This window comes from Gopherus evgoodei, chromosome 3 (assembly GCF_007399415.2).
Source record: "Gopherus evgoodei ecotype Sinaloan lineage chromosome 3, rGopEvg1_v1.p, whole genome shotgun sequence".
NCBI classification, from domain to species: domain Eukaryota; kingdom Metazoa; phylum Chordata; order Testudines; family Testudinidae; genus Gopherus; species Gopherus evgoodei.
This window is the reverse complement of record NC_044324.1, coordinates 11,199,145-11,225,285: the sequence shown is the minus strand read 5'-3', so window position 1 is coordinate 11,225,285 and position 26,141 is coordinate 11,199,145. Positions and strand designations below refer to the sequence as shown.

The 26,141-nt window shown below is 46.5% G+C and overlaps 1 protein-coding gene across 12 annotated transcripts in view; it reads left to right on the top strand.

The window, feature by feature from the left end:
• The window catches only part of DTNB (dystrobrevin beta), a 361,761-nt gene that overhangs the window by 95,755 nt on the left and 239,865 nt on the right, over positions 1–26,141 (top strand). For all 12 annotated transcript variants that reach the window (XR_003999428.1, XR_003999427.1, XM_030555069.1 and 9 more), the window contains one exon: positions 19,450–19,555. Coding sequence is in view for 10 of the 12 variants with exons in the window: in XM_030555069.1 (XP_030410929.1) it covers positions 19,450–19,555 (106 nt within the window). In the remaining 2 variants the exon portion in view is untranslated. The remainder of the gene's footprint in view (positions 1–19,449; positions 19,556–26,141) is intronic.

Genomic DNA, 26,141 nt, shown 5'->3' with positions numbered 1-26,141 from the left:
CCTTCCACGCTCCAGTCTTCGGGGCACTTCGGCGGTGGGTCCCGGAGCGAGTGAAAGACCTTCTGCAGAATTGCCGCCAACGACCCGGAGTGTGGAAGGACCCCCTACTGCCGAATTGCCGCCGAGGGCGGCAATGCCCTCCCAAATCCTGGCACCCTAAGCGACCGCCTAGGTTGCCTAAATGGAAGCGCTGTCCCTGCTGCCTAGGAAGGAGTACTGCAGAACGGGATCTGGGGGTCATAGTGGACCACATGCTGAATATGAGTGAACGATGTAATGCTGTTGCAAAAAAAAAAGCCAACATCATTCTGGGATGTATTAGCAGGAGTGCTGTAAGCAAGACACGAGAAATAATTCTTCCGCTCTACTCTGTGCTGATTAGGCCTCAACTGAAGTATTGTGTTCAGTTCTGGGTGCCACATTTCAGGAAAGATGTGGACAAAACTGAACGAGTCCAGAGAAGAGAAACAAAAATTATTAATGGTCTAGAAAACATGACCTATGAGGGAAGATTGAAAAAACTGGGTTTGTTTAGTCTGGAGAAGAGAAGACTGATAGGGGACATAACAGTTTTCAAGTATGTAAAAGGTTGTTACAAGGAGAAGGGAGAAAAATTGTTTTTCTTAACCTCTGAGGATAGGACAAGAAGCAATGGGCTTAAATTGCAGCAAGGGAGGTATAGGTTGGACATTAGGAAAATGTTCCTAACTGTCAGGGTGGTTAAGCACTGGAATAAATTGCCTAGGGAGGTTGTGGATTCTCCATCATTGGTTAGACAAACACCTGTCAGGAATGATCTAGATCGGGGTCGGCAAGCTTTGGCACCCGGCCCGTAAGGGTAAAGCCACTGTTGGACCGGGCCGGTTTGTTTATCTGGAGTGTCCACAGGCATGGAGCCCCGCAGCTCCCACTGGCTGCAGTTCGCTGTTCCCGGCCAGTGGGAGCTGCGGGAAGCAGTGACTGGCATGTTCCTCGGCCTACGCCGCTTCCCGCAGCTCCCATTGGCCAGGAACTGCGAACTGCAGCCAGTGGGAGCTATAGGGCTCCGTGCCTGCAGGTGCTCCAGATAAACAAACCAGCCCGGCCTGCCAGCATTTTACCCTGACGGGCCAGGTGCCAAAGGTTGCCGACCCCTGATCTAGATAATACTTAGCCCTGCCAGGAGTGCAGGGGACTGGACTAGATGACCTCTCAAGGTCCCTTTCAGTCCTATGATTCTATGCTAATCTCATCTAAACCAATTTCTCACGTAAGCCCTTTCTTGCAGCATTTCAACCAAGATTGGTTGAGATCTGTTTTCTGGGGTATAACCACACTGCCTGGTTACCCGAGCATGTGCAGGATAAAATCGGCATCCTTTTGCCTTTCTCTTATACCCCTAAGTCTGTTGTTTTTGTCCCCAGAGTCAGGTTGACGCCCTGTGTTTTCTTTCCTGGAATGCTAGCCTCAAGATGTCACCTAATACTTCTGTTTGTTTCATGTTTTCCACATTGACCTGTTTTTCCTGTTAACTTTCACATGTAAATGTGGCCTCCTTTGGTTTGACTTTGCAGTGCCTGATTTATATATGAACTGAGGTTGGTGATTCCACTTCCTTTGTCTGGCAAAGCCAACTTGCCAACCATGCCTGGGGCACAGATTCTAAAACATATTTGCAGCACATACATACAGTTTCTTAAATATTACCCACACATAAGTCATGCAGTGATTGAGGACCAATATGGTGTAAGCTTCCTTAGATACCTCATTTGACCCTTTTGGAGTAAATACTATGAAAGTACTGTGCCCTTTCTCCACTGGTGATGTCTGGGCCTGGCTAAATGGGTTCTTGTGCCCCTCTTACAGATAGAACCCAGGGAAGCCTCATCTACCAAGGAGTGAGGTTTCCTGGTGCTGAAGAATCTGTATCAACTGTAGACTTGGATTCTCAGTCACCTGGCGTACTTGGCCAACAGAGGACTTGGCTTTCCTTTATAGGGAGATCACTACTAGCTAGAGATATTGATTCTTCTTCAAGTGCTGTCCCTGTGGGTGCTCCACTTCACTTCAGTTGATGGTGTGTCTCGGCGCCGTTGATTGGAGATTTTTGATAAGTATCTGGTTGGGCTGTGCATGCGTAGCAGCTGTCTTGTGGTCATTGGAGTCTCAGTCAGCACGCTCATGGCCCGAATCCCTCAGTTCCTTCTCAACCGTCCTTAGCTGAAGACAGAGCTCTGAACAGTGCGACATCTCCTCTTCCTATAGTTAAATAGATAGAAATACTTGTTAGATATCTTATCCTTCAGTTTAGTATAGTTAATTAGATAATTGTTAGTAGTTTTAAAAAAAAATAGTTTTGTCTCCTGCAGGTACATGAACTTTCAATATTCATGCCAGGTTCTCATGGTTTTAAGAGATGCGGCTCCTGCCGTGAGGTGATGCCAAGGTCTGACAGTCATTCTCTGTGCATGAGTTGCCTTTGTGAAGCACACATACCATGTAAGTGCACTCACTGCAACAATTTGAAGGCAAGAACCCATCATGACTGGGATTTCCTCCTTAAGATGATCCTTATGGAGAAGTCACTCCAGCCAGGATCTGACAAGGATCTGAACCGGAAAGAGCATGGCTCCATCCACTCTTGAGAAGAGGAAGAGAGCCTCGAATTCTCCACAGAGGGAGTTGCACAAAAAGAAGTGGTCTCCTGCAAATCTCTACCATCGGTGCTGACAGCCCTGAGAGTCAGTACATACAATTCTCCTGGCACCTCTGGCATCAGCTATGCCACGGAGCCGAAAGCCAAGGAGTTGAGACATAGATCCAGCCATGGTCTCCTCCATGGCACCTACCACAGCAGCACTGGCAACTGAGACAGCACTGATCACGCAGCCACCTTTGGCACTGATGAGGTCGATGCACAAGTCAAACGGACATGTGTCTATCATAATACTACACTTGGCACCACTATCACCGGCAACTCCACCAGAGAGGTCCTTTGGGACCATCTGCCTGTCCCAAGTCAGGATAAAGGAGGAGGGTTGGGCATGGGGCTACCAACTCCACCTCGTAAAAAATCAACCTGCTACAGAAACGCTAACAATAGAGACAACAGAGACTTTTACCCTGGAAAAAGAACGGTCTTCAGCTCGAAGATGCATGATGCTGGGTGGTAAAAGCCATGAGGAAGCCACTAAGCCGATTACCCTTCTTGCAACCAGGAGGATTACCATAGGCACATGGAACGTGAGGACCATGTACGAGTCAGGAAAGACGGCGCAAGTTGCAGCTGAGATGAGGAGCAACAACCTGACCCTATTAGGCATTAGCGAGACAAGATGGACGCAAGCGGGACAGAGACGACTGTTAACAGGAGAGCTGTTGCTGTATTCAGGACATGAAGAGAGCGATGCACCCCACACACAGGGAGTAGGCTTCATGTTGTCCAAGCAGGCACAGAGAGCACTGATTGGTTGGGAGGCACATGGTCCCAGGATCATCACAGCATCCTTCAGAACTAAAATGAAGAGGATTAATATGAATGTTGTTCAGTGCTACGCTCCAACTAATGACAGCGAAGAGGAGGACAAAGATTATTTTTACAACAGACTCTAGAAAATATTAGAGATTCTCCCAGACAAAGACATCATCATCCTTATGGGAGACTTTAATGCCAAAATTGGACCTGACAACACAGGATACGAACAAGTCATGGGGACCCACGCTCTGGGAGAGATGAGTGAGAATGGAGAGAGATTTGTGGATCTGTGTGCACTTAATAACCTGGTCATAGGAGATAGCATCTTTCGTCACAAGCGGATCCACAAGAGTACCTGGGTATCACCAGCAGGCATGACAGAAAATCAGATCGATCATGTCTGCATTAGCAAGAAGTTCAGAAGTTCCTTGCAGGACGTTAGAGTTAGAAGAGGAGCAGATGCGGCGTCCGACCATCACTTAGTGGTGGCCAGATTGAAGCTGATGCTGAAAAAGAACTGGATAGACGCGTCAGACAGAAGAGTGAAGTACAACGTCAGCCTTCTGAAGGACCATAAGACCAAGGAAGATTTTGGACTGAGGCTGAAGAATAAGTTTTCAGTATTACAGGATCGGTCTGAGGAAGAGGAAGACAGTGTACTAAACAGATGACAGAAAGTGAGAGAGACACTTAGGTCAGTATGCCAGGAAGTGCTTGGAATTAAGAAACACCAGCAGAAAGAGTGGATCACAGCAGAGACCTTGATCAAGATAGAAGACAGAAAGAAGAAGAAGGCAGCAGTCAATGACAGCAGGACTAGAGCAGCAAAGGCCAAAGCTCAAAAAGAATGTGCTGAAGCCCATAGAGCAGTGAAGAGGAATATCAGGAAGGACAAGAGAGAGTATGTGGATGAACTGGCAGCAGAAGCGGAGCAGGCAGCATACAGCAGTAATATGAAACAGCTGTATGATACTACCGAGCGACTGTCTGGAAAGTTCAGCAAGCCAGGACGTCCCGTTAAAGACAAGCAGGGAAAGTCTATAACAGGAATAGAACAACAGATGAACAGATGGGCGGAGCACTTTGAGGAACTCCTGAACAGACCAGCACCACCAAATCCACCAGATATAAACCCAGCCAACGAGGACCTCCCAATTAATTGCGATAAACCAACCAGAGATGAGATCAGAAAAGCCATCACCATGATGAAGAATAGGAAGGCAGCTGGACCTGATGACATCCCAGCAGAGGCCCTGAAAGCAGACCTGGATGCTTCAGTGGAAATGCTGTACCCCCTCTTTGAGAAGATATGGGAAGAAGAAGTGATTCCAGTAGACTGGAAAGAGGCATATCTCATCAAAATCCCCAAGAAAGGAGATCTTAGCAACTGTGCCAATTATAGAGGAATCACACTCTTGTCTGTGCCAGGGAAGGTCTTCAACCGAGTCCTCTTAGAGAGAATGAAGGATGCCCTCAATCCACAGCTACGAGATGAACAGGCAGGTTTCCGGCAGAATAGATCATGCACGGACCAGATAGCAACGCTTCGCATCATAATCGAGCAGTCTGTGGAATGGAACTCCTTGTTGTACATCAACTTTGTTGATTATGAGAAAGCATTCGATAGCGTGGATCGAGAGACCCTCTGGAAGCTCCTTCGGCACTACGGCATCCCAGCAAAGGTGGTCAACCTGATCAAGAACTCATATGACAGTATACACTGTAGAGTGATCCATGGAGGGCAGCTTACTAACAGCTTCCAGGTGCAAACTGAAGTCAGGCAAGGATGCTTGTTGTCACCACTTCTCTTTCTCCTCGTCATCGATTGAATTATGAAGACATCCACCTACGAGCGTAGGAACGGAATCCAGCGGACGTTGTGGACCCAGCTTGATGACCTGGACTTTGCTGACGACCTTGCACTCCTTTCGCACAGTAAACAGCAGATGCAAGAGAAGCCCAATGTAGTGGCAGCCACGTCATCACAGGTCGGCCTCAACATTCACAAGGACAAGACCAAGATCCTTAAGATTAACTCCATCAGCAATGACCCAGTCACACTGAATGGAAGCCCCCTGAAAGAAGTGCAGTCCTTCACCTACCTGGGTAGCATCATCGACCAGCAGGGTGGCACAGACACAGACATCAAAGTAAGGAGTGGTAAGGCAAGAGCAGCCTTCTTACAGCTCAAGAATATCTGGAGCTCCAAAGAGCTGTCTTTGGCAATAAAAATTCGACTGTTCAACTCCAACGTGAAATCAGTCCTACTGTATGGAGCTGAAACCTGGAGGACAACCAAAACAACCATCAGGAAGATCCAGACCTTCATTAATAGCTGCCTCAGAAGGATTCTCCAGATCCGCTGGCCAGACACCATCAGTAACATCCACCTCTTGGAGAGGACCTGTCAACTCCCAGCAGAGGAAGAAATCAGAAGGAGAAGGTGAGGTTGGGTAGGACATACACTACGTAAGCAGCCAACTAACATCACCAGACAGGCACTGCGGTGGAACCCCCAAGGCAAGCGGAAAAGAGGCTGTCCAAGAAACACCTGGCGATGCGACCTTCAGGCTGATAGCAAAAAAATGGGCTATACCTGGAACCAGCTAGAGTGAATGGCCCAGGATAGAGGACTCTGGAGATCTGTGGTTGGCGGCCCATACCCCAATTGGGATGACGGGCATGAGTGAGTGCGTGAGTGACTATCACCAGCACCACAGCAATTCTTAACCCAGAAAGACCTTACTGTGGCATCAGTTCCACAATCTCCTCTTCTTGGTTAACTGTTCCAATGGTTAATTAGACTCGCCATTACAAATGTATGCCTTATTTGTCTCACTTCAACTTCCAGCCATTGGATCGTGTTATTGTGACAATGTGAACTGTTGAATAGCTGTCTCTCTTCATTTCTCCTTTCTGGGATGCCTTTTACACTGCTTTTCTGATTAACAGCCACTCCTGGCCAGTCAACATACAGCCTCCAGCATGCAACTTGCTCCCAGCTACACAGTATTGAGTGCTACTAGCTAGCTACTTATAAATTACACTGCAGAAAAACAGCAGCAGATTCTCTAGACCCAGACTTCCCCCCAAGAAATGTGAATCTTGTAGTACCCAGCACACTACTGGACAAAACAAGCTCATATAAAGTCTGTCATTTCATTAGTGGAAAATGATATGCACTATCTTTGTTATCCAAAATGGAATCTCCCAGACATTTTAATCCAAACACACTGATTAAGTAAAACAATAAAACAAATTTATTAACAACAGAAATATAAATTTTAAGTGACTACAGATAATGAGGCATAAAGTTAGAATTGGTTACCAAGAAAATAAAAAGATAAGACCCCAGCTAAATGCCTAACTCAGTGGTTTTCAAACTGGGGTACACGTACCCCTAGGGGTATGCAAGTTCTCATCAGAGGGTATGCGAGAAAGATCCTGTAATGGTGGACAACGCATCATGTTAACCCCCACAGACCTTTTTTTTTTTTTCGTGTTTTTGTAGGTATATTAAGACCCTATCTCAGATGGGGGTATGCGGTAGATTACATTATTTGGAAAGGGGTACAGAGCCTAAAAAGTGTGAGGAGAGTGAGGTCAAGTGTTTTTCCTCCCCTCTTTGTAATTCAATTTATTGTGCTAGAAACACCTTTGATGAGTCATGGTGACAAACAGTCTCTTGTGAACGTGAGGTTTGAACCCTCCTTGTGATGAAATGTAAATTTCTTGTTCTTCGGGTGATTGCTCATATCGATTCCAATTAGGTGTGCTTGCGCCTCATGCACAGTCATTGGAAAGTTTTTCCCCTAGCAGAACTCGTCGGGTTAGCCGTGGAGCCCCCTGGAGTGGTGCCTTCATGACGCTCAATATATGACCCTGCTGACCTGTTGCCTCGTCAGTTCCTTCTTACCACCAGTGACAGTCATTGGAACTGTGACATCTTGCTCAGCAAGTTCTCTGTTTATTCTCTGTAAGTATTTGTTTTTAGTTGCAAAGAGTCCTGTGGCACCTTATAGACTAACAGACGTTTTGGAGCATGAGCTTTCGTGGGTGAATACCCACTTCCTCAGATGCACCTGGTATTCACCCACGAAAGCTCATGCTCCAAAACGTCTGTTAGTCTATAAGGTGCTACAGGATTCTTTGCTGCTTTTACAGATCCAGACTAACACGGCTACCCCTCTGATACTTGTTTTTAGTTGTTAGTTAGTATTAGTAGTTAGCAGTTGGGCGGGGGGGGTTACCTTCTCTCCCGATCACGTTTCCTTGGGGGGCTTACATGCCCAAGTCCCAAGGGCTCAAGCCCTGCAAGTCCTGCAGCAAGCCCATGGCAAGGGGCGACCCCCGCAACACTTGTCTGAAGTGTCTGGGAGAGGCTCACCAAGCCGATCGGTGCGGGATTTGTAAGGGGTTTCCCCCAGAACCAAAAAGGAGAAACTTTCACTTCAAGCAGCTCCTTATGGAGGTGGCACTTAGACCTCAGCCTCCACCAGTGTGGCAAGACCCGGCACCAAGTTCATCGGTGCATAGCACCCGGCCGACAGTGGTGGAAGCGGCACTGTGGAAGGACTCTGGCAGAGACCTGTGGCACCGCTGCTCCCTGTGCCGAAACTGGCAGGATTGACCCGGCACCACTCCCACTCCCCAGTGCAGAAGCAGCACTGGAAGCAAGGGAGGAGCAGCTCTCCGTCCCAGAGGTCCACCCCTCTGGAGCCAGCCAGTGGGTTGTGTCCTCATGAGGAGCACCCAGCGCCAAAGTCTGCGGAGATAGCACAGTTGGCTTCGGCCCCACAAGGGAGACCGTCGAGTCCAGTTCTGTTGGACTTCCCAGACAGGTCATCGAGGAGGTGGAACTGCCATCCGCCCTGGACAACTTTGAGGCCATGTGGGACCTCATCGCCATGATAGTGACGAGGTCACCCACCCTTGGAGTTAAGCCTTCAGTACTGCATTGAGTGGCACTGTCTTGAGGCAAACTGGTGATGGTCCGGCCCTCAGCACTGCTGATAGAATCCTGGCACCACTCGGAATCCCGGCGCTGCTTGCAAGAGCAGCACCGGTAAGACTTGTGTCACTGCTCTAGGTTGTGTCAGTGCTCCTGGTGGTGATGCCGATCTCTGCATCGATCCCCATTGCGCAGCAGGTCCTGCTTCCAGCACCGGTCCTCGCGCTGCTCAGCGACCCCGTGCAGCCCCAGATCACGGCACCACTCTCTAGCCTTATGGCACTGCTCTCCAGTGTCATGACACCACTCCCCAGAGTGGCACTGCTAGCAGGATCAGCTCTGTTCGGCACCGCCCTGGCCTTTGTGGTCCTGATCCCGGTCTTTGGACTTGGAGACAGGATCTAGATACTCAGACCGGGGCCAGCACTGGTCAGGTTGTGGACACTCTGAGGTGGGGGCCAGGCCGTGGCCTGTGCAATGGCAGGGACCAGCGCAGTGGCCATTTTGGACCCTTTGGGCATACCAACAAGCACAGGGTACCCGGTCTAAAGGCTCCTGATCAGCCACCTCTGAACCACGGGTGCCAGAGGCCACCAATCACCCCACCCCGAGGGGTGCCAAGGAAGCACCGTGCCCCACCCCCTCACGGAACCAACTCCAACTCTGGTTCCTGAGCAGGACCCTGATCTACCTGGTCCAGCCAACAAAACAGGACGGGAGGTTTCTGACGAGCAGGAGGGACAGAAGGACCCTGTTCCCTCATTAGCCTCCACTTCCTCCTCCCCAGACGAGGCTGTTGTGGGCACCTCTGTCTCTGGACTGCCTCCCAGAGACAGCCACGCCCACCAGGACGTCCTTCACGGGGTGGCGCACAACATCGATCTGCAGGCCGAGGAGTCGGAGGACCCAACGGTTAACTTTTTGGCCCCAGCATTGTTGGTATGATGGTTCTTTGTGACTTTAATAGTTCTACACACACACTCACCCATTATGTATGCTAAGTGATCAAACGAGAGGTAATAGATGTGAACTCCGTATGATGCTGGCCGACCAATAAATACTAACTGGAAACAAGTCTGACTCACCTGTTTGTTAGTATTGTTAAAATAGGTATTACATTTATAAGAATGTGTTTAGTGTTGTGACAAAGTTCCTCCTCTACCTTGGTGGGTCCTGCGCTTATTGGCAGATTTGCTCACCTCGGTGATCTTCCCTACAGTCTGGATCAACTCCTCCTGTGTCTAATCAGGAGTTGGGAAGTTTGGGGGGGAACCTGGGCCCGCCCTCTACTCCGGGTTCCAGGTCAAGGCCCTGTGGATTTGCAGCTGTCTATAGTGCCTCCTGTAACAGCTGCATGACAGCTACAACTCCCTGGGCTACTTCCCCATGGCCTCCTCCAAACACCTTCTTTTTCCTCACCACAGGACCTTCCTCCTGGTGTCTGATAACGCTTGTACTCCTTAGTCCTCCAGCAGCACAGCCTCTCACTCTCAGCTCCTTGTGCCTCTTACTCCCATCTCCTCACATGCACTTCCTCTCCTCTGGCTCCTCCCTCCCTGACTGGAGTGAGCTCCTTTTTAAACCCAGGTGCCCTGATTAGCCTGCCTTGATTGGCTGCAGGTGTTCTAATCAGCCTGTCTGCCTTAATTGGTTCAAGCAGGTTCCTGATTACTCCAGTGCAGCCCCTGCTCTAGTCACTCAGGGAGCAGAAAACTACTCAGCCAGTGACTAGTATATTTGCCCTCTACCAGACTCCTGTACCACACTGGCCTGGTCTGTCACATATCCCTCCCCCCTGCTCAACACCAAGGTGTTGGGCAGCTTGGGATGCCAGACAGTGGACACGTGACAAGCCATCGGCATTACCGTGACGGCTCTCTGCTCTGTGCTGCACACGGAACTGGAAAGGTTGGAGGGATAAGAACCACCTGGTCACCCTTGTGTTCTTCTCCTTGTTCCGCTGCATCCATTGAAGAAGGGCATGGTCGGTCACGAGGACAAATCTGCACCCAAGCAAGTAGTAGCGCAATGCTTCTATGGCCCATTTTACGGCGAGGCATTCTCTCTCCACCACTGCATATTTTTGTTCCCTCGGAAGGAGTTTCCTACTGAGGTAGAGAATTGGGTGTTCCTCCTCCCCGACCATCTGTGATAGGACGGCCCCCAACCCTACTTCCGATGCATCTGTCTGCAGCATAAATTCCTTGGTGAAATCAGGGGCTATCAGTACGGGGTTAGTGCAGAGGGCAGTCCGTAGGTCTGTGAATGCTTCCTCTGCTGCGTCAGACCATCTCACTAGATCAGGTCCACGGGCTTTCACTAGGTCTGTCAGGGGGCTTGCCCTTGTGGCAAAGTGGGGGATAAATCGTCGGTAATACCCCACTACACCTAGGAATGTCCGGACTTGTTTCATGCGACGCGGTCGGGGCCAATTTTGGATGGCCTCCAACTTGTTCACTTGGGGTTTTACCAGACCTTTTCCCACAATGTAGCCAAGATATTTGGCCTCTATAAACCCTACAGTGCACTTGGCAGGGTTTGCTGTAAGGCCAGCTCGCCTGAAGGTATCAAGGACTGCCTCCACCTTCTCTAGGTGGGTTTCCCAGTCTGGGGTATGAATGACCACATCGTCTAAGTAGGCAGCAGCATAACTGTTATGCGGGCTTAAAAGCTTGTTCATGAGGCGCTGGAAAGTAGCTGGGGCCCCATGTAGTCCAAAAGGGAGGACAGTATATTGAAAAAGACCCTCTGGTGTAGAGAACACAGTCTTTTCCTTTGCGTCTTCCACAAGGGGAATCTGCCAGTACCCCTTTGTCAAATCTAGGGTAGTCAAGTACCAGGCATTCCCCAGACAGTCCATTAGCTCATCTATGCCAGGTATGGGGTACGCGTCAAACTAGGATACTTCATTTAGTCGCCGGAAGTCATTGCAAAACCTTGTGGTGCCATCACCAGGTTTGGGCACCAGCATGATTGGGCTGGACCACTGACTGTGGGATTCTTCGATGATCCCCAACTCCAGCATTTTTTTTAATTCTGCTTTTATTTCCTCTCTTTTGGCCTGGCACCTGATAGGGCGTCATTGTTATTCTGGCCCGAGGGTTTGTGACGATGTGGTGATATGTCTCGGTGGTTCGACCTGGTTTTGTCAAGAACACATCTTGGTTCTGGAAGATCATCTCAGACACCTCATTCTTCTGGTCTGGTGTTAAATCAGGAGACACTCTCACCTGTTTGGAAGGCTTGTTTTCCTGGGTTAGGTCTTTTCGGATAGTTGTGCATGCCTCTTGTGCATGCCAGGATTTCAGAAGGTTGATGTGATAAATCTGTTCTTATTTTCAGCATCCTGGCTGCCGCATCTTGGAGGTTACTTCCCCCATGGGTTCAACCACCTCATAGGGCCCCTGCCATTGGGCCAGAAGCTTGCTTTCTGCCATTGCTACCAACACCATCACTTGATCCCCTGATTGGAACTGTTGGACTTTTGCCTGTGTCAAAGTTAGAATCAGGACTCACAATTTGTCAGACCACTCTGTTTATTAGTTCAGCGCTCCACCAATAACATTCAGAATATGTGAGTGGCCATGCAAGGCCCAAACAGTCTTATTTATACAGATAAAAGAGCGGGAATTAGACAAAGGGACAAAGAAATCAAAACAGTAAAATTCACCTGGGGCACAGCATGCATATCCTATTTCCTTACTAACTGTTATCGATCTAAGGCTAATGCTTCATCAATTGCCCTTAAACGGTGCAATTGTTCTATGTTAATGTCTGTATTCCTGACACCTGGTTGCAACATTCCAGCAATTTTGCTTAAAGGTACAGACAACACTTCTTTAATCCTTTCTATTCTTACTATATAATTCATTCTACTTTCACACCTGGCGATTGTAATAAGTTCTCTGGGCCTCCTGGGCCTTTTCCAAATGTTCCCGTACAATAGACATGACACGAGCTATCCGGTCTTGCATCTGTATTACATGTTCTATTATATTTCTCCCCTCATTGGGTTCCTCTTCCCAAATCTCTTTGACGATATCTAGTATGCCACGGGGGTGACGTCTTTATAATAACTCGAAGGGGGAAAACCCAGTTGAGGCCTGAGGTACCTCCCGGATAGCGAACATAAGGTAGGGCAGTAGGGAGTCCCAGTCCTTCCCGTCCCGACTTACCACCTTCCTTATCCTAGCCTTGAGGGTTCGATTAAATCTTTCTACCAATCCATCAGTCTACGGATGGTAAACTGAAGTTCTCAGGGTATGTATATGGAGCAGCGTACAGAGGTCCTTCATTAGCTTTGACATAAATGATGTTCCTTGGTCTGTTAATATCTCCTTTGGTAGCCCCACTCGGGCAAAGATTTCCACCAGCTCTTTGGCTATCGTTTTAGAGGCTGTGTTCCGCAGGGGGACAGCTTCTGGGTAGCGAGTAGCATAGTCCAAAACAACAAGTATATATTGGTGGCCGTCTTCTCCAGGGGTCCCACTAGGTCCATGGCTATTCGCTCAAAGGGGACCTCTATGATGGGAAGGGGTACTAAAGGTGCTCTCAGATGGGGACGGGGACTATGCAGCTGACACTCCGGACAGGATGCACAGTACCTTCGCACTTCTTCATGTACTCCGGGCCAGAAGAACCGTCGTAGGACTCGTGCCAGGGTCTTCTCTACCCCCAAATGCCCCCCAAAAAGATGACTATGCGCAAGACTTAATACAGCATTCTGGTGTTTTTGAGGTACTAAGATCTGCTATACCTTCTGCCCCTGTACTGATGCAATTCGGTATAAGAGATTCTTCTTCATTATGAAGTAGGGTCCTGGTCCCAGTGTTCTCCCTTCCACGGGAACCCCATCTATTTCAGTCATCTCCTTTCTAATGTTGTTGTACCTTGGGTCTTCAGCCTGGTCCTGTCCAAAATTTCCGCTTCCGGGGCTAATCTGCCCAAGATCTAGGGGCCCAGTCTCTGTTGCCTCTACTGGTTCAGAAGTGTTAGGGTGGCGCTCAGACTCAGGAGCTACTGCCTCCTGGGTGGCCTCCTTTTCAGCTGCTCGGGTCTGCCTACCTATGAGAGCAACCCTCTGGCTTTGGGCCCGTATTCGGGTTCCCAAGGCCGTAGCTGCCCTCCTTTCCCTTTTTGACTTTCTACCATGTCTGGGAATAGAAAATAAATCTGGGATATTTCAGAGGAGACTGAGGGTTGACAGTCTACTGTGGATGCCTCACTAACTTCAGGATTCCCCTCTTTCTCCAATCCTCCTACTGGGAGTAAGTCTCCAAACCCTGGGAAGTCCCTCCCTATGAGCAATGAGTATAGGAGTTTAGGGACTACACCTGCTGCTACCTCAGTAGTGTTCCCCTGAATCTCGAGTTTTACTGGGATGGTAGGGTAATAATCAACTGTCCCATGGACGCATGCTATCCCTGCATGCTTAGCCCGCAGCAGCTGACTACACTTCACAAGCTTCCCCAAGACAAGCGTGATAGCACTCCCCGAATCAACCAGTGCTGTGGTCTCTACCCCATTTAGCTTTACTGGTTTGGTGTACATATGTGGGGTTAGTGAGACCCCCACAAGGTGGATTAGGGAGCATGGGTCTGCCCAGTTCCCCAGGTTACACTGCATCAGCTCCTCCGCACTGGGACACTGTGCAGCTATATGTCCCCACTCCCCGCAGGCATAACATCTGTATGAGGCCCTAGGCATTCCCTGGTCTCTTGGTTTGGGCAGTCTAACATCATGATCCTCTTCTCCCTCCGTGCTCTGACTCTTTGTGGTTTCTGGTGAGCCTTCAGCCCCTCTCTTTTTCCACCTGGGCTCTCCTGGTGGCCCCGTCACCCAGCTCTAGGGCTTGGTGCTGCTAGTTTAACCCGGGGAGCCTCTTCCTTAACTGGTTGGGTCAGCTCCCTCGCTGTCCTTCGCCTTTCTACCAGTGCAACAACCTCATCATAGGTGGAGGGTTCGTTCTGGCTTATCCAGGCATGAAGGTCTGGCGGTCGTCCCCTCATGTATCAGTCGATGACCAGAACCTCTAGTATCTCTTCTGGACTCCGGGACTCCGTTCGCAACCACTTTCGTGCGAGATGGATGAGGTCATACAATTGGGACCGCGGGGTTTTGTTTTCCTGGTACCTCCACTCGTGATACCGCTCGGCCCGCACTGCAGTCTTTACCCCGGATCTGGCCAGGATTTCTGCTTTCAGCTGGGGGTAGTCTGCTGCAGCCTCTTCAGGCAGATCATAGTAAGCCTTCAAGGCCTCCCCACACAGGAATGGGGCAAGGATGCCAGACCACTGATCTCGAGGCCAGGCCTCCCGTAGGGCTGTCCTCTCAAAGGCCAGAAGGGATGCCTCTACATCATCCTCCCACGTCATTTTCTGCAGCCAATGTCTGGCCCGTATGATCTGCATCCTTTCATGGCCGCGGTTAAGCTCTGTAAGGGCCTTTACCTGGTTCACCAGTTCTCGCAACATAGCTCAGTCTTGAGAAGCCTGGTCCATCAGCAGGCAATTAGTCTCTTGCTGCAGCCGCACTGCCTCCTGTTGGGCAGCTGCCTGGACATGGGTAGCCTCCTGCTGGGCTGCTGTAGCTTGTATCAATGTCCGTACTAAGTCATCCATTGTGGTGAAAAAAAAAAAAACAACCCTCTACCCTTTTTTTTTTTTTAAATCACCCTCCTCCTTCTGCCGTGCTGTGTACACCAGATCCCACCCCTGACACCAGTTGTGACAAAGTTCCTCCTCTACCTTGGTGAGTCCTGCACTTATTGGCAGATTTGCTCACCTCAGTGATCTTCCCCACAGTCTGGATCGACTCCTCCTGTGTCTAATCAGGAGTTGGGAGGTTTGGGGGGGAACCCGGGCCCGCCCTCTATTCTGAGTTCCAGCCCAAGGCCCTGTGGATTGCAGCTGTCTATAGTGCCTCTTGTAACACTGCATGACAGCTACACCTCCCTGGGCTACTTCCCCATGGCCTCCTCCAAACACCTTCTTTATCCTCACCACAGGACCTTCCTCCTGGTGTCTGATAACGCTTGTACTCCTTAGTCCTCCAGCAGCACAGCCTCTCACTCTCAGCTCCTTGTATCTCTTGCTCCCAGCTCCTCACACACACCTCCTCTCCTCTGGCTTCTCCTCACCTGACTGGAGTGAGCTGCTTTTTAAACCCAGGTGCCCTGATCAGCCTGCCTTGATTGGCTGCAGGTGTTCTAATCAGCCTGTCTGCCTTAATTGGTTCTAGCAGGTTCCTGATTACTCCAGTGCAGCCCCTGCTCTGGTCACTCAGGGAACAGAAAACTACTCAGCCAGTGACTAGTATATTTGCCCTCTATCAGACTCCTGTACCACACTGGCCTGGGTCTGTCACAGTGTTTATACTTTATGAAATGCTTCTAAGTTGCTCCATGCATTAAGCTCAGTTTTAATATCTGTGTCCCATGTTATAAGGTATTATTTGAGTGTTTTCTGTATAACTGAAGAAGTGGGTTTTTCACCCACAAAAGCTTATGCCCAAATAAATCTGTTAGTCTTTAAGGTGCCATTGGACGCCTCATTGTTTTTGCTCTGAAACAGTAAACCATTTGTCTAGAGAGAAGCATTACCGCATCTGAAATACTAGTTTTGCCACAGGAGGTGTTACCTTCTGCTCAACAAAAGAAGGCCCATAGACACCAGACAAATCGTTGTGGAACACCAAAGGACAAAAGATTCCAAAACACAAAAGGTTCGCCCCACACCAATGAAGAGGAGACATACATTTGGACTCATCCAATCAGCCTGATCTTTGTGGGAAGTGAATAAAAATCCCTAACAAGGAAAAAACTGTATGTTTATGATGCTTGGACTCTCAGGGTCAAGGATTACTAAGCATAAGCAAAAGATCCCGTGCTTGTTCTGGGGTAGCTCTGAAGGACATAAGCAAGCTCTATATTATAGATGCTTCTATTACCCTTTGAGACTTAAGACTAACTCATTTGTGTTTGTATGTTTACATGCTTTAATATTGTACGAATAACTTAATGCTTTTTCTTAGGTAATGAATCTTTTTTAATAGGATTGGCTACAAGTGTCTGGTGAGATCTAAGGAGCAATTAACCTGGGATAAGTGATTGGTTCTTTGGGACTTGGAATAACCTGAATATTAGGGTGATATTATCACAAAGGCAAGCTTACCTGAATGGTAAGATAGACCAGAGTACCCAAGAGGACTGTCTGGGATTCCATGTTAGGGCTGTTACAGTGCTTGAGGAGTTCACACTTTATACTTAGTTGGTGACATCTGAATATAGAACTCACAACCAATTTGGGATTTGTACCCCGCTTCGTCACAGTCTGCCTGAGGTTCGCACTCATGCTCTTGAACCACTCCATACAGTTTGACACTCCTTATACACCAGAAGGTCTGTTTCAATATATTTAAGGATTTTTCTTGGCCTCACTGAGAAGTTAGTTTCTTTAAGTCATTAATGTATCTCCGCCTCTCATATCGTATGAAAAAAGAGGTTCATTGTGCATTATCAGTAATAGCCTAATAGGGACTTCTACACTTTTGGGGGGAGTTTCGGGGTCTCCAGGCACACCTTCTCTCCTGAGAAGAATTTGACTGTTCCTGCTGTGATGACTGAGAATGAGTTCTCTTGGGACTCCCTCACAGCAGCAGCGGGCAGCCTGGCTGTTGAAGAGAAGTTCTTCAGCTGCAGGGTAAGATGATTAGGCATAGGGCATCCTATAGCAACTGAAAGGAGCAGGCTCAAGCACTCCTAAAGTCGTGCATTAATAGTGATTGGTACAGGTAATCGTGACTACCCTCTAGCTCCCCGAGACTGATTGAAAGGCCATTTTCAAAGAACAGTTATCAATGGTTTACTGTCAACCTGACAGGATGTATCTAGTGGGATTCTGCAAGGTTCTGTCCCGGATCAGGTACTATTCAATATTTTCGTTAATGAGTTAGATAATAGACTGGAGAGTATGCTTGTGAAATTTGTGGATGACACCAAACTGAGGCGGGATTGATGCACTTTGAAGGATAGGATTAGAACTCAAAACAATCTTGACAAATTGGAGAATTGGTCTGAAATCAACAAGATGAAATTCCATAAAGTCCAAAGTATTATACTTAGGAAGGAAACCTCAAATGCACAACTACAAAATGTAGAATAATTGACGAGGTAGTAATACTGTTGAAAAGGATTTGGGGGTTATAATGGATCATGAATTGAATAGGAGTCAACAATGTGATGCAGTTGTGAAAAAGACTAATGTTCTTGTTCTTGGGGGCATTAACAGGACTGTCTTATGTAAGACAGGAGAGGTAATTGTCCCACTCTCCTTGGCACTGGCGACATCTCAGCTGGAATACTGTGTCCAATTCTGTGTGCCACTCTCTAAGAAAGATGTGGACAAATTGAAGCGGGTCCAGAGGTGACCAACAAAAATGATAAAAGATTTAGAATACTGACCTGTGAGGAAAGGCTACAAAAACTGAGGATATTGTCTTGAGAAGAGAAAACTGAGTTAAGGACCTGATAAGTCCAGATATGTTAAGAGGTGTTGCAAAAAGGATGGTGATCAATTGTCTTCATATCCAGTGAAGGTAGTTACAAGAAGTAATGGGCTTAATCTGCAGCAGGGGAGGTTTAGGTGAGATATTAAGGAAAAACTTTCTAACTATAAAGGTTGTTAGGTACTGGAAAAGGCTTCCAAGGGAGGTTGTGGAATCCCTGTCATTGGAAGTTTATAAGAACAGGTGGACAAACACCTTTCAGGGATAATGTAGGCATACTTCATCCTGCCTTAGCATAGGGGGCTGGAATAGATGGCCTCTCAATGTCTCTTCAAGCCCTTTATTTCTATGATTTTGTACTCATTAGGGAGAGATGGCAGACACATACATCTTCCTTCCCCAACTCCAAAAAGATATAGGTGAATTGGACATAGCATGCTTCTCCAAAAAGAGTGCTTCAGTCATGGTGTGGCTGCTGCCCGGGAGAACTGCGGACAGTTTTCCTCCTCCTAGAAAACAAGGCTTTGGCCTTTTTTGCTCCACTGCTGTAAGCAAGGCTGCCACCATCTTCTTTAATCCCTGTCACGGTGGCCCATTGATGTACCACCAATGTATAGGGAGGCAAGAAGAGACAGGCTGTCTGAACAGTGGTTTTTATCCCACAGATCACGTGCCAGAGCAAGGGATTTGCTTCCCAAAAAGTAGAGGGTGTGGCTGGCCTTGCACAGGTCTTGTTTCCTCCTCTGAAAGTGGAAAAAGACTATTTAAGAAGTTATCTAGTTAAATACTTTTTCCTTGTAGGCCTAGTTTCCTTAGCTTTTCTTCCTGACAAATCTCATTGGTATGCATTTTTGTCAATATTATATCAATCATTCTTCCTTCTTTCCTTGCCAATTTGTCTGAAATCGTGAAAAGCATGGGTCTAGATCCGGAGAGACTGTTCTCTGCTTGAAAATTAATTTCACTCACTTCCTTTCCTAAATTTCTTAATTTAAAATCAGTTTCCTTGCCCATTTTTTCACATTTTAGTACAATTATGCCTTTACCTGTTCCTGTTCTCATTTCTTCTCTTTCGCTTGTTTGCCATATAGCTAATGCCTAAGTACTCCTTTTGATTCCTCCTTTCCTTGTCTTTGTCTTTTTTTCAGTATTGTACCATGTGCTTGGAACTTCCTCCCTTAGTTCACTAAACAATCTTCCCTCTTGGCATTTGAATCCCTCTTTTAAAGCACTTCTTTGCAAACCCTTTCAGCTGTAACTTGCAAAGTACTGACTACATACTCACTCCCCTTTGAATTTACTTATGTATTATGTATTTATTGATAATTTATGTATGCAGTATGTACTATCTTGTTTGTGATGTACTGTCTAATTAAGACTGAAAATTCCTTGGGGAGGGAGAGAATGTATCTGTCCTTTACAATACGTAATACACTGTTGGTACTCAGTAAATTAATACTAAAGAAACTATAGGATGGAGGTAATTACAAAGAATTAAGTTCTCTTTTGAAAGTGACTCATGTTTTTGTTTCTTTTACAGAAAAAGATAATGCTAAATATGTTTTTAGACACATTGATGGTTGATCCACCCCCTCAGTGCCTTGTGTGGTTACCTCTCATGCACAGACTTGCACATGTAGAAAATGGTAAGTTAAATATTTATGTCTGACATTTCTGTTCGGAAAAGTATATATATGATCTTTTCCAGAAATTGGATCTTAGTATTTGCTTTTTCTGATTGTTCCCACTGTATGGTGTTAGTCCCAGAGCGTTCAGGGACTAATTCTCAGAGGAGCTAAACACCCCCAGATCCCACTGACTTCAGTGTGAATTGTAGTCATTCATCACTTCTGAAAACAAGACCCTATAATTACACAGAAAATTGAGCAATAATCTAGAACAATCCTATTATTTTAAACTTTTCTTTTTAATTTGAATATTAACATCATTAACAGCACAGGATTTAAAATAAAAAATATAACCTTCAGAAAAAACAATTTCTGCAAATGAACAAGCTCATCGACAACTTTTAAAGGATTTTCACTTGCATCGCACTTTAAGATGTATTATCAGTTGATGATGTGGAAGATTTTTGGGTACCAGTTCAGGTTTCCTTGCTGAGTGTCTCATGAGTGCATCAATCACTTTCTGCCTCTCACCATGAACAACATGAGGGCTGAGCTCTCTCCATCCATGTCCAGTGCTTTCCTTAGCTACAAGTTCCCAGTTACACCTACACAAGAAGGTATTTTTCTGAGAAGTGATTAGGGTTTGAAAAACTGGAGAAGGCTAAAAGGACAACAGATGTACAGATGAGGCATTGTGTGCAACCTGGTCTTTGACTGGCATGTAGATATGTCAACACATTCTGTGAGGCATAACATCCTCCAGTCTCAGAAATCACAATTTCCACTTTTGAGGCAGTCATCGTCTGTGGACCTAGTGGTTCACCAAGGACTTAACCCAACCTCCCCTTTTTTTTTGGCCAAAATCTTGGGTAATCAATTTCTCCCTCATCTTTTCTTGTCACTTCCTAGGTATGATCAAATCTTCCCAATTTTTCCTCAACATACCACGTTTTCTGTCTCAGCAGCTAGACTGCTTATCCCCGTCCCAATAGCCTTTTGCCTTGATTACTAAATTGTCTTCCACTTTAGTCTTCCTGAAACCCATATCTGTCATACTGCAGTCTGTCCAAAATCCTGCAGCTAAAATTATCTTCCATGCCTGTCAAATGGACCACATCATTCCCTTCTCTGAATGTTTCCAGTGGCTATGCCTTGTTCACTATATCAAATTCAAACCTCTTGTGTGTCATTCCCTGCAGATTCTGCCCTTGCCTATGTCTCAGTCTTCTCTTATTTCTCATTGCCCCATCCACTCTGCTTTACCAGGAGTGCCAGCCTTGATGCCCTATTTGTTTGCTTCTCCCTCTCCCAACTTTGTGCCTTTCCCTATGCTTTTCTCTATTAATCAAACCATGGACTTCTCCACAATATGTGTGTGTATGTAATAAATACATGCGCACACACATTTAATGAAATAAGCAACCATGAGATATGTCATTCACCTGTTGTATCAGCACCTCAAGGTGCATGTAGCACCTAGATGCCCCAACCAGATCAGGGCCCAATTGTTCTAGACACTATACAGAAGCAGTCCTTGCCCCAAAAAACTGATAATCTTTTTCTAAAACAAGATGTCACAGGTGGGTGAAATAAATGGGGGAGTAGTGAGTGATAACAGGGCAATAGTATTACAAGGATATTTTACACAGACTATAGATGTGTGCACACTCAATTCATTCAACTCATTCTAATTTAACCCAATAAACTTACCAAAGTCCAGTGGTGACAGAGACAGGCAGAGGATGCTGCTGGCAGTCCTTATTTACAACTCTTCACACAGGTGGGATTAGGGTGATGGTCATTCTCCATAGATCAGGATAGATAAGGACTTCTTATACACCTTAAGTGATAGAGTTGGCCTTTTTTAGGCACAGCGCTCCTCTCCCCAGTCTGGGGACAGGGAACTGAAAATGAATCCTAAACACAGCCTGCCCTTTCTGTATCTGTCAGGCTACTACTCCTGGCTGGTCATTCAACTCAGTGGTCAAAATAAAACACAGATTCAGATTGACAATTTGGTTCATGGAATGTCAGCACTCTTCTTGACAATGAGCAAAGATTGGAACGTAGGTCAGCCTATGTTGCCAAAACACTGAAGAGGTATAACATAGACATCACTGCCGTCTAAGACGGTCAAAGGTAGGGTTCGCCATGTGGTCCAACATTGCTCGCAAGCTTGACTCGCTCCCCCAGAGAGTCAATGACTGATGTATAGTGCTCCACATAGAAACCAGTATGCCACCATTATCAGTGACTGCACTGACAATGACTCATACACCGAGATCAAGGAAGTGTTTTATGAAGGTCTTAGCAGGATCTTCAGAGGGTTACCACACCAGGACAAATTTATTGTCCTTGGAGATTTTAGTGCTCCTGTGGGAACTGACTCAGATACATGGAAGAAGGGGCTAGGTCATCACAGCTTTGGAAGGTCAAACTCCAATGGCCAACTGCTTCTCTCCAAATGTACCAAGTTCAATCTCACTATTACCAACACTGTCTTCCCACAGGCCAATAAATATAAGATAACATGGATGCATCTTAGGTAAAACAGTGGCACATATTGGACTATGTAACTGTACAGTCTAAAGACATTGAAGATGTGTACACCACCTGCTCTTTGAGAGATTCTGAATGCTGGTGAGACTACTGACTTGTGAGAAGCATCATGTTGCTACACTTCTCACCAAAGCATCCCAGAAGATACCTCAAACCAATGAAAAAAATCAGTGTGGCTGCCGTGAAAGACCCTAGCAAACAATCCAAGTTGAAACAGATACTGGAGACTGCATTAACTGAGGTCCCAGAGAACTCCACAGATATTGAGGCAACCTGGCAGAAGCTCAGAGATGTCACATATCATGTGGCATCCAAGGTTCTTGGCTTTGTAAGGCGGACACACCACAACTGGTGTGATGCAAATGATCCTGAGATAGACTGGCTACTGGAGACAATGCACATCACACTCAAGTCCTACATCTTGGACAAGAAATCAGTAATGAAGGAGACCAGGTGCCATCAGGCCAGACATGCACTTCAAACCCGATTAAGGCTAATGAATCACTGATGGAAGCAAAAGGCTGCAGCTCTGCAGGAAGGGGTTGACAAACATGATGTGAAGGCCTTCTGCGAAGGTCTCCATGCTGTGTATTACCCCAAATCCAGTGGGAACAGCCCCTGTCCTCACAGCAGATGGTAACTGGATGTTCACAGACAAAAGCAATTTTCTCTATCACTAGGCAGAGCGCTTTACTAGTCTCCTGAACTGTCAATCCACTGTGTATGACGAAGCCATTGACTCACTCACACAATGTGTTGTCCTTGAGGAGCTGTCTGTGGACCCTTCTTTAGGCAAAGTTACTAAGGCTATGATGCAACTATCCATGGGCAAGTCTCGAGACCCTATCGGCATTCTGCCTGAAGTGTACAAATGTGGAGTTTCCCACCTGGTCAGGAAACACATCAGCCTTTTCAAGACTATATGCCCTAGGAGTTTTCAACAAGTTTGTGTCCCACCCAATGGACACATTGTGTCCAGAGTCACAGTGTGGCTTTTGTGCTGGCTGTGGCATCATGGACATGATTTTCGCAGCTGACAAATACAACAGAAGGTTTATGAACAGAACAAGGACCTGTACATGGTGGTTGTTGACCTGATCAAAGCCTTTAACATGGTGAGTCACAAGAGCCTATGGAAACTTTTTCATGAATATGGTTGCCCAGAGAAGATGATTGTGGTCATCTGCTCATTTCACGATGTCATAATGGCCAGGGTGATGGTCCGTGGTGATTCATCAGAAGCCTTCCCTGTCACCAGCAGCAGGGATGGTGTGGTCTTTTAAGCCATGTTCTTGTTCGCATTCCAGGACTTTGACAGAGGTGTACACATCCAGTTCAGATTGGTTGGGGGTCTATTCGATCTAAAACTCAGGGCTTGCACCAAGGTAACTGAACAGCTATTAAGAGAGCTCCTGTTTGCTGACGACTGTGCCCTCATTGCACACATGCATAAGGACATTCAACTTATCATGGATGGTTCTGCCTCTGCCTCAGCATGCTTCAGTTTCATAACCAGCCAGCACCATACCACCAGCATCATTGATCTCATGATCCCATCATCACAATTGACAACACACCCCTCAGCTTGGTCAGGAAATTCTGCTAACTGGGTAGCATACTTACTGGCAATGTGATGTATGATGAGATCATTCAGTGCCTGGCAAAGGCCAGTTTGGCATTTAGCAGGCTCACTCACAGGCTCTGGAGGGAGCATGGAGTCTGCCTCAGGACCAAAATATAATCACCTTACTCCAATATGGCTGTGAGACATGGAGCTTTGGATATTTCGTTTAAGAAAACACAAAGATGGGAGAAAATGAAAGGGGCAGAGGGTAGCACAGACGATAAGACAAGGATAAGAATTTCGGTTTGAGGTGTAGATCACAATGGAATTGTGCAGAGCTTTAAAGGCAAGAATAAGAAGTTTAAATTTGACAAATTGGAAGCAGCAGAGCCATCACCCATCTCGAATTCAGGGCATTTTGCTATGCTCTCAAGGCCTTTCTACCATCTCTTTAGTGCTAAGTAGTACAGGTCCTAACAGACAATACCATGGCACTGAATTGCATAAAACAGAAATGGGTGTGGTTCCTACATTAGTTGAAGCAAGAAAACTCTTTGGCATTGGTGAATCAAACATAGGATCAACCACACAGGGCTACATCATGAGGAGGAGATGAATGTGCAGGCAAATTTCTCTGAGCAGGACAATGCAGGACCAACAATAAGGAATAAGGCTAATCCAAGGAATTATAGACTAGTCAGCGGACCTTCAGTGCCTGAAATGATAATGGAGTAAATCAAGTAATCAAATTGCAAACACCTAAAAGATAAGATAATAAGTAACAGTCAGCATGGGTTTGTCAAGAACAAATCATGTGAAACCAACCTAATAGCTTTCTTTGAGATGGTAACAAACCTTGTGGATAGGGGGAAACGGTAGATGTGGTATATCTTGACTTTAGTAAGGCTTTTGACACTGGCCTGGTCTACACTGGGAGCGGGGAGGGGAATCAATTTAAGATCCGCAACTTCAGCTACAAGAATAGCATAGCTGAAGTCGACATATCTTAGATCGAATTAAAATTACTTACTTTGTGTCCTCGTGGCTCTGGATCGTCGGCCGCAGCTGCCCCGTCGACTTTGCTTCCGCCTCTCGCACTGCTGAAGTTCAGCAGTCGATGGGAGAGCGATCTATGACGTCTACACTATACGGAATAAATCGATCCCCGATTGATCGCTATCCACCTATCTGGCAGGTAGTGTAGATTTACCCACTGTCTTGCGTGACCTTCTCATAAATCAACTAGGGAAATATAGCCTAGAGGGAATTGCTATAAGGTGGGTTCATAACTTGGAAAACTGTTCCCAGAGAGTAATCATCAGTGAGTCACAGTCAAGCTGGAAGAGCATATCAAGTGGGGTCCCGCAGAAATCAGTCCTGTTCAATATCTTCATCAGTTATTTAGGTAATGGCATAGAGAGTACACTTTTAACGTTTGCAGATGATACCATGCTGGGAGGGATTGAAAGTGCTTTGAAGGATAGGATAAAAATTAAAAATTATCTGAACAAACAGACAAAATGGTCTGAAGTAAATAGGATGAAATTCAGTAAGGACAAATGCAAAGCACTCCACTTAGGAAGGAACAATCAGTTGCACACATACAAAATGGGAAATGACTGCCTAGGAAGGAGTATTGCAGACAGGGATCTGGAGGTCATACACAAGCTAAATATGAGTCAACAATGTAACACTGTTGCAAAAAAATGCAAACATTGTAGCAGGAGTGTTCTGAGTAAGACAGGAGAAGTAATTCTTCCACTCTACTCTGTGCTGATTAGGCCTGAGCTGGAATATTGTGTCCAGTTCTGGGCGACACATTTCAGGAACGATATAGACAAATTGGAGAAAGTTCAGAATCAGGAATGGTCTAATTATGACTTAGTCCTGCCTTGAGTGCAGAGGATTGGATTAGAATACCTATTGAGGTCCATTCCAGTCCTACACTTTTTTATGATTCTATAAAGTTGAATGATTTTTGACACTGTCAGTAATCATCTCCATATTCAGGAGAAGAGTCATAAATGGAGCTCTTCATCTCCAGAGAAAATGTGAAGTGATTAAGCAAAGACTGGAAAGTCATTGTCAGATGATTTCTTCTGGGTTGCAGTGGAAGCCTCCAATCCCACTCCTTCCCAGTGTTATGGAAGATAGAGAGACAGAACAATGATTCATATGGCCGTATTATGGCCAAGACAACACTGGAATACAGAGCTCCTAAAGTTCTCCGAAGAATCTCCTTTCCCACTTCCACTGTCTCCAGATCGACCTCCTGCCTCAGAGGAGCTGCCAGTTTCTTCATATCAACCCAGAGACATCTCGCCTTTTGGCCTGGATAATAACCTACAGTGATGGTCACTGATCAGGCTTGCTCTGGACAAGGATAAAGTCCACTATGAAGTGCTATTTCCAAAAATGGAAAAGGTTCTCCATGTGGTCCAGTAGCAAGAATCTTACCCTGACACAAACAGGAATTCATGC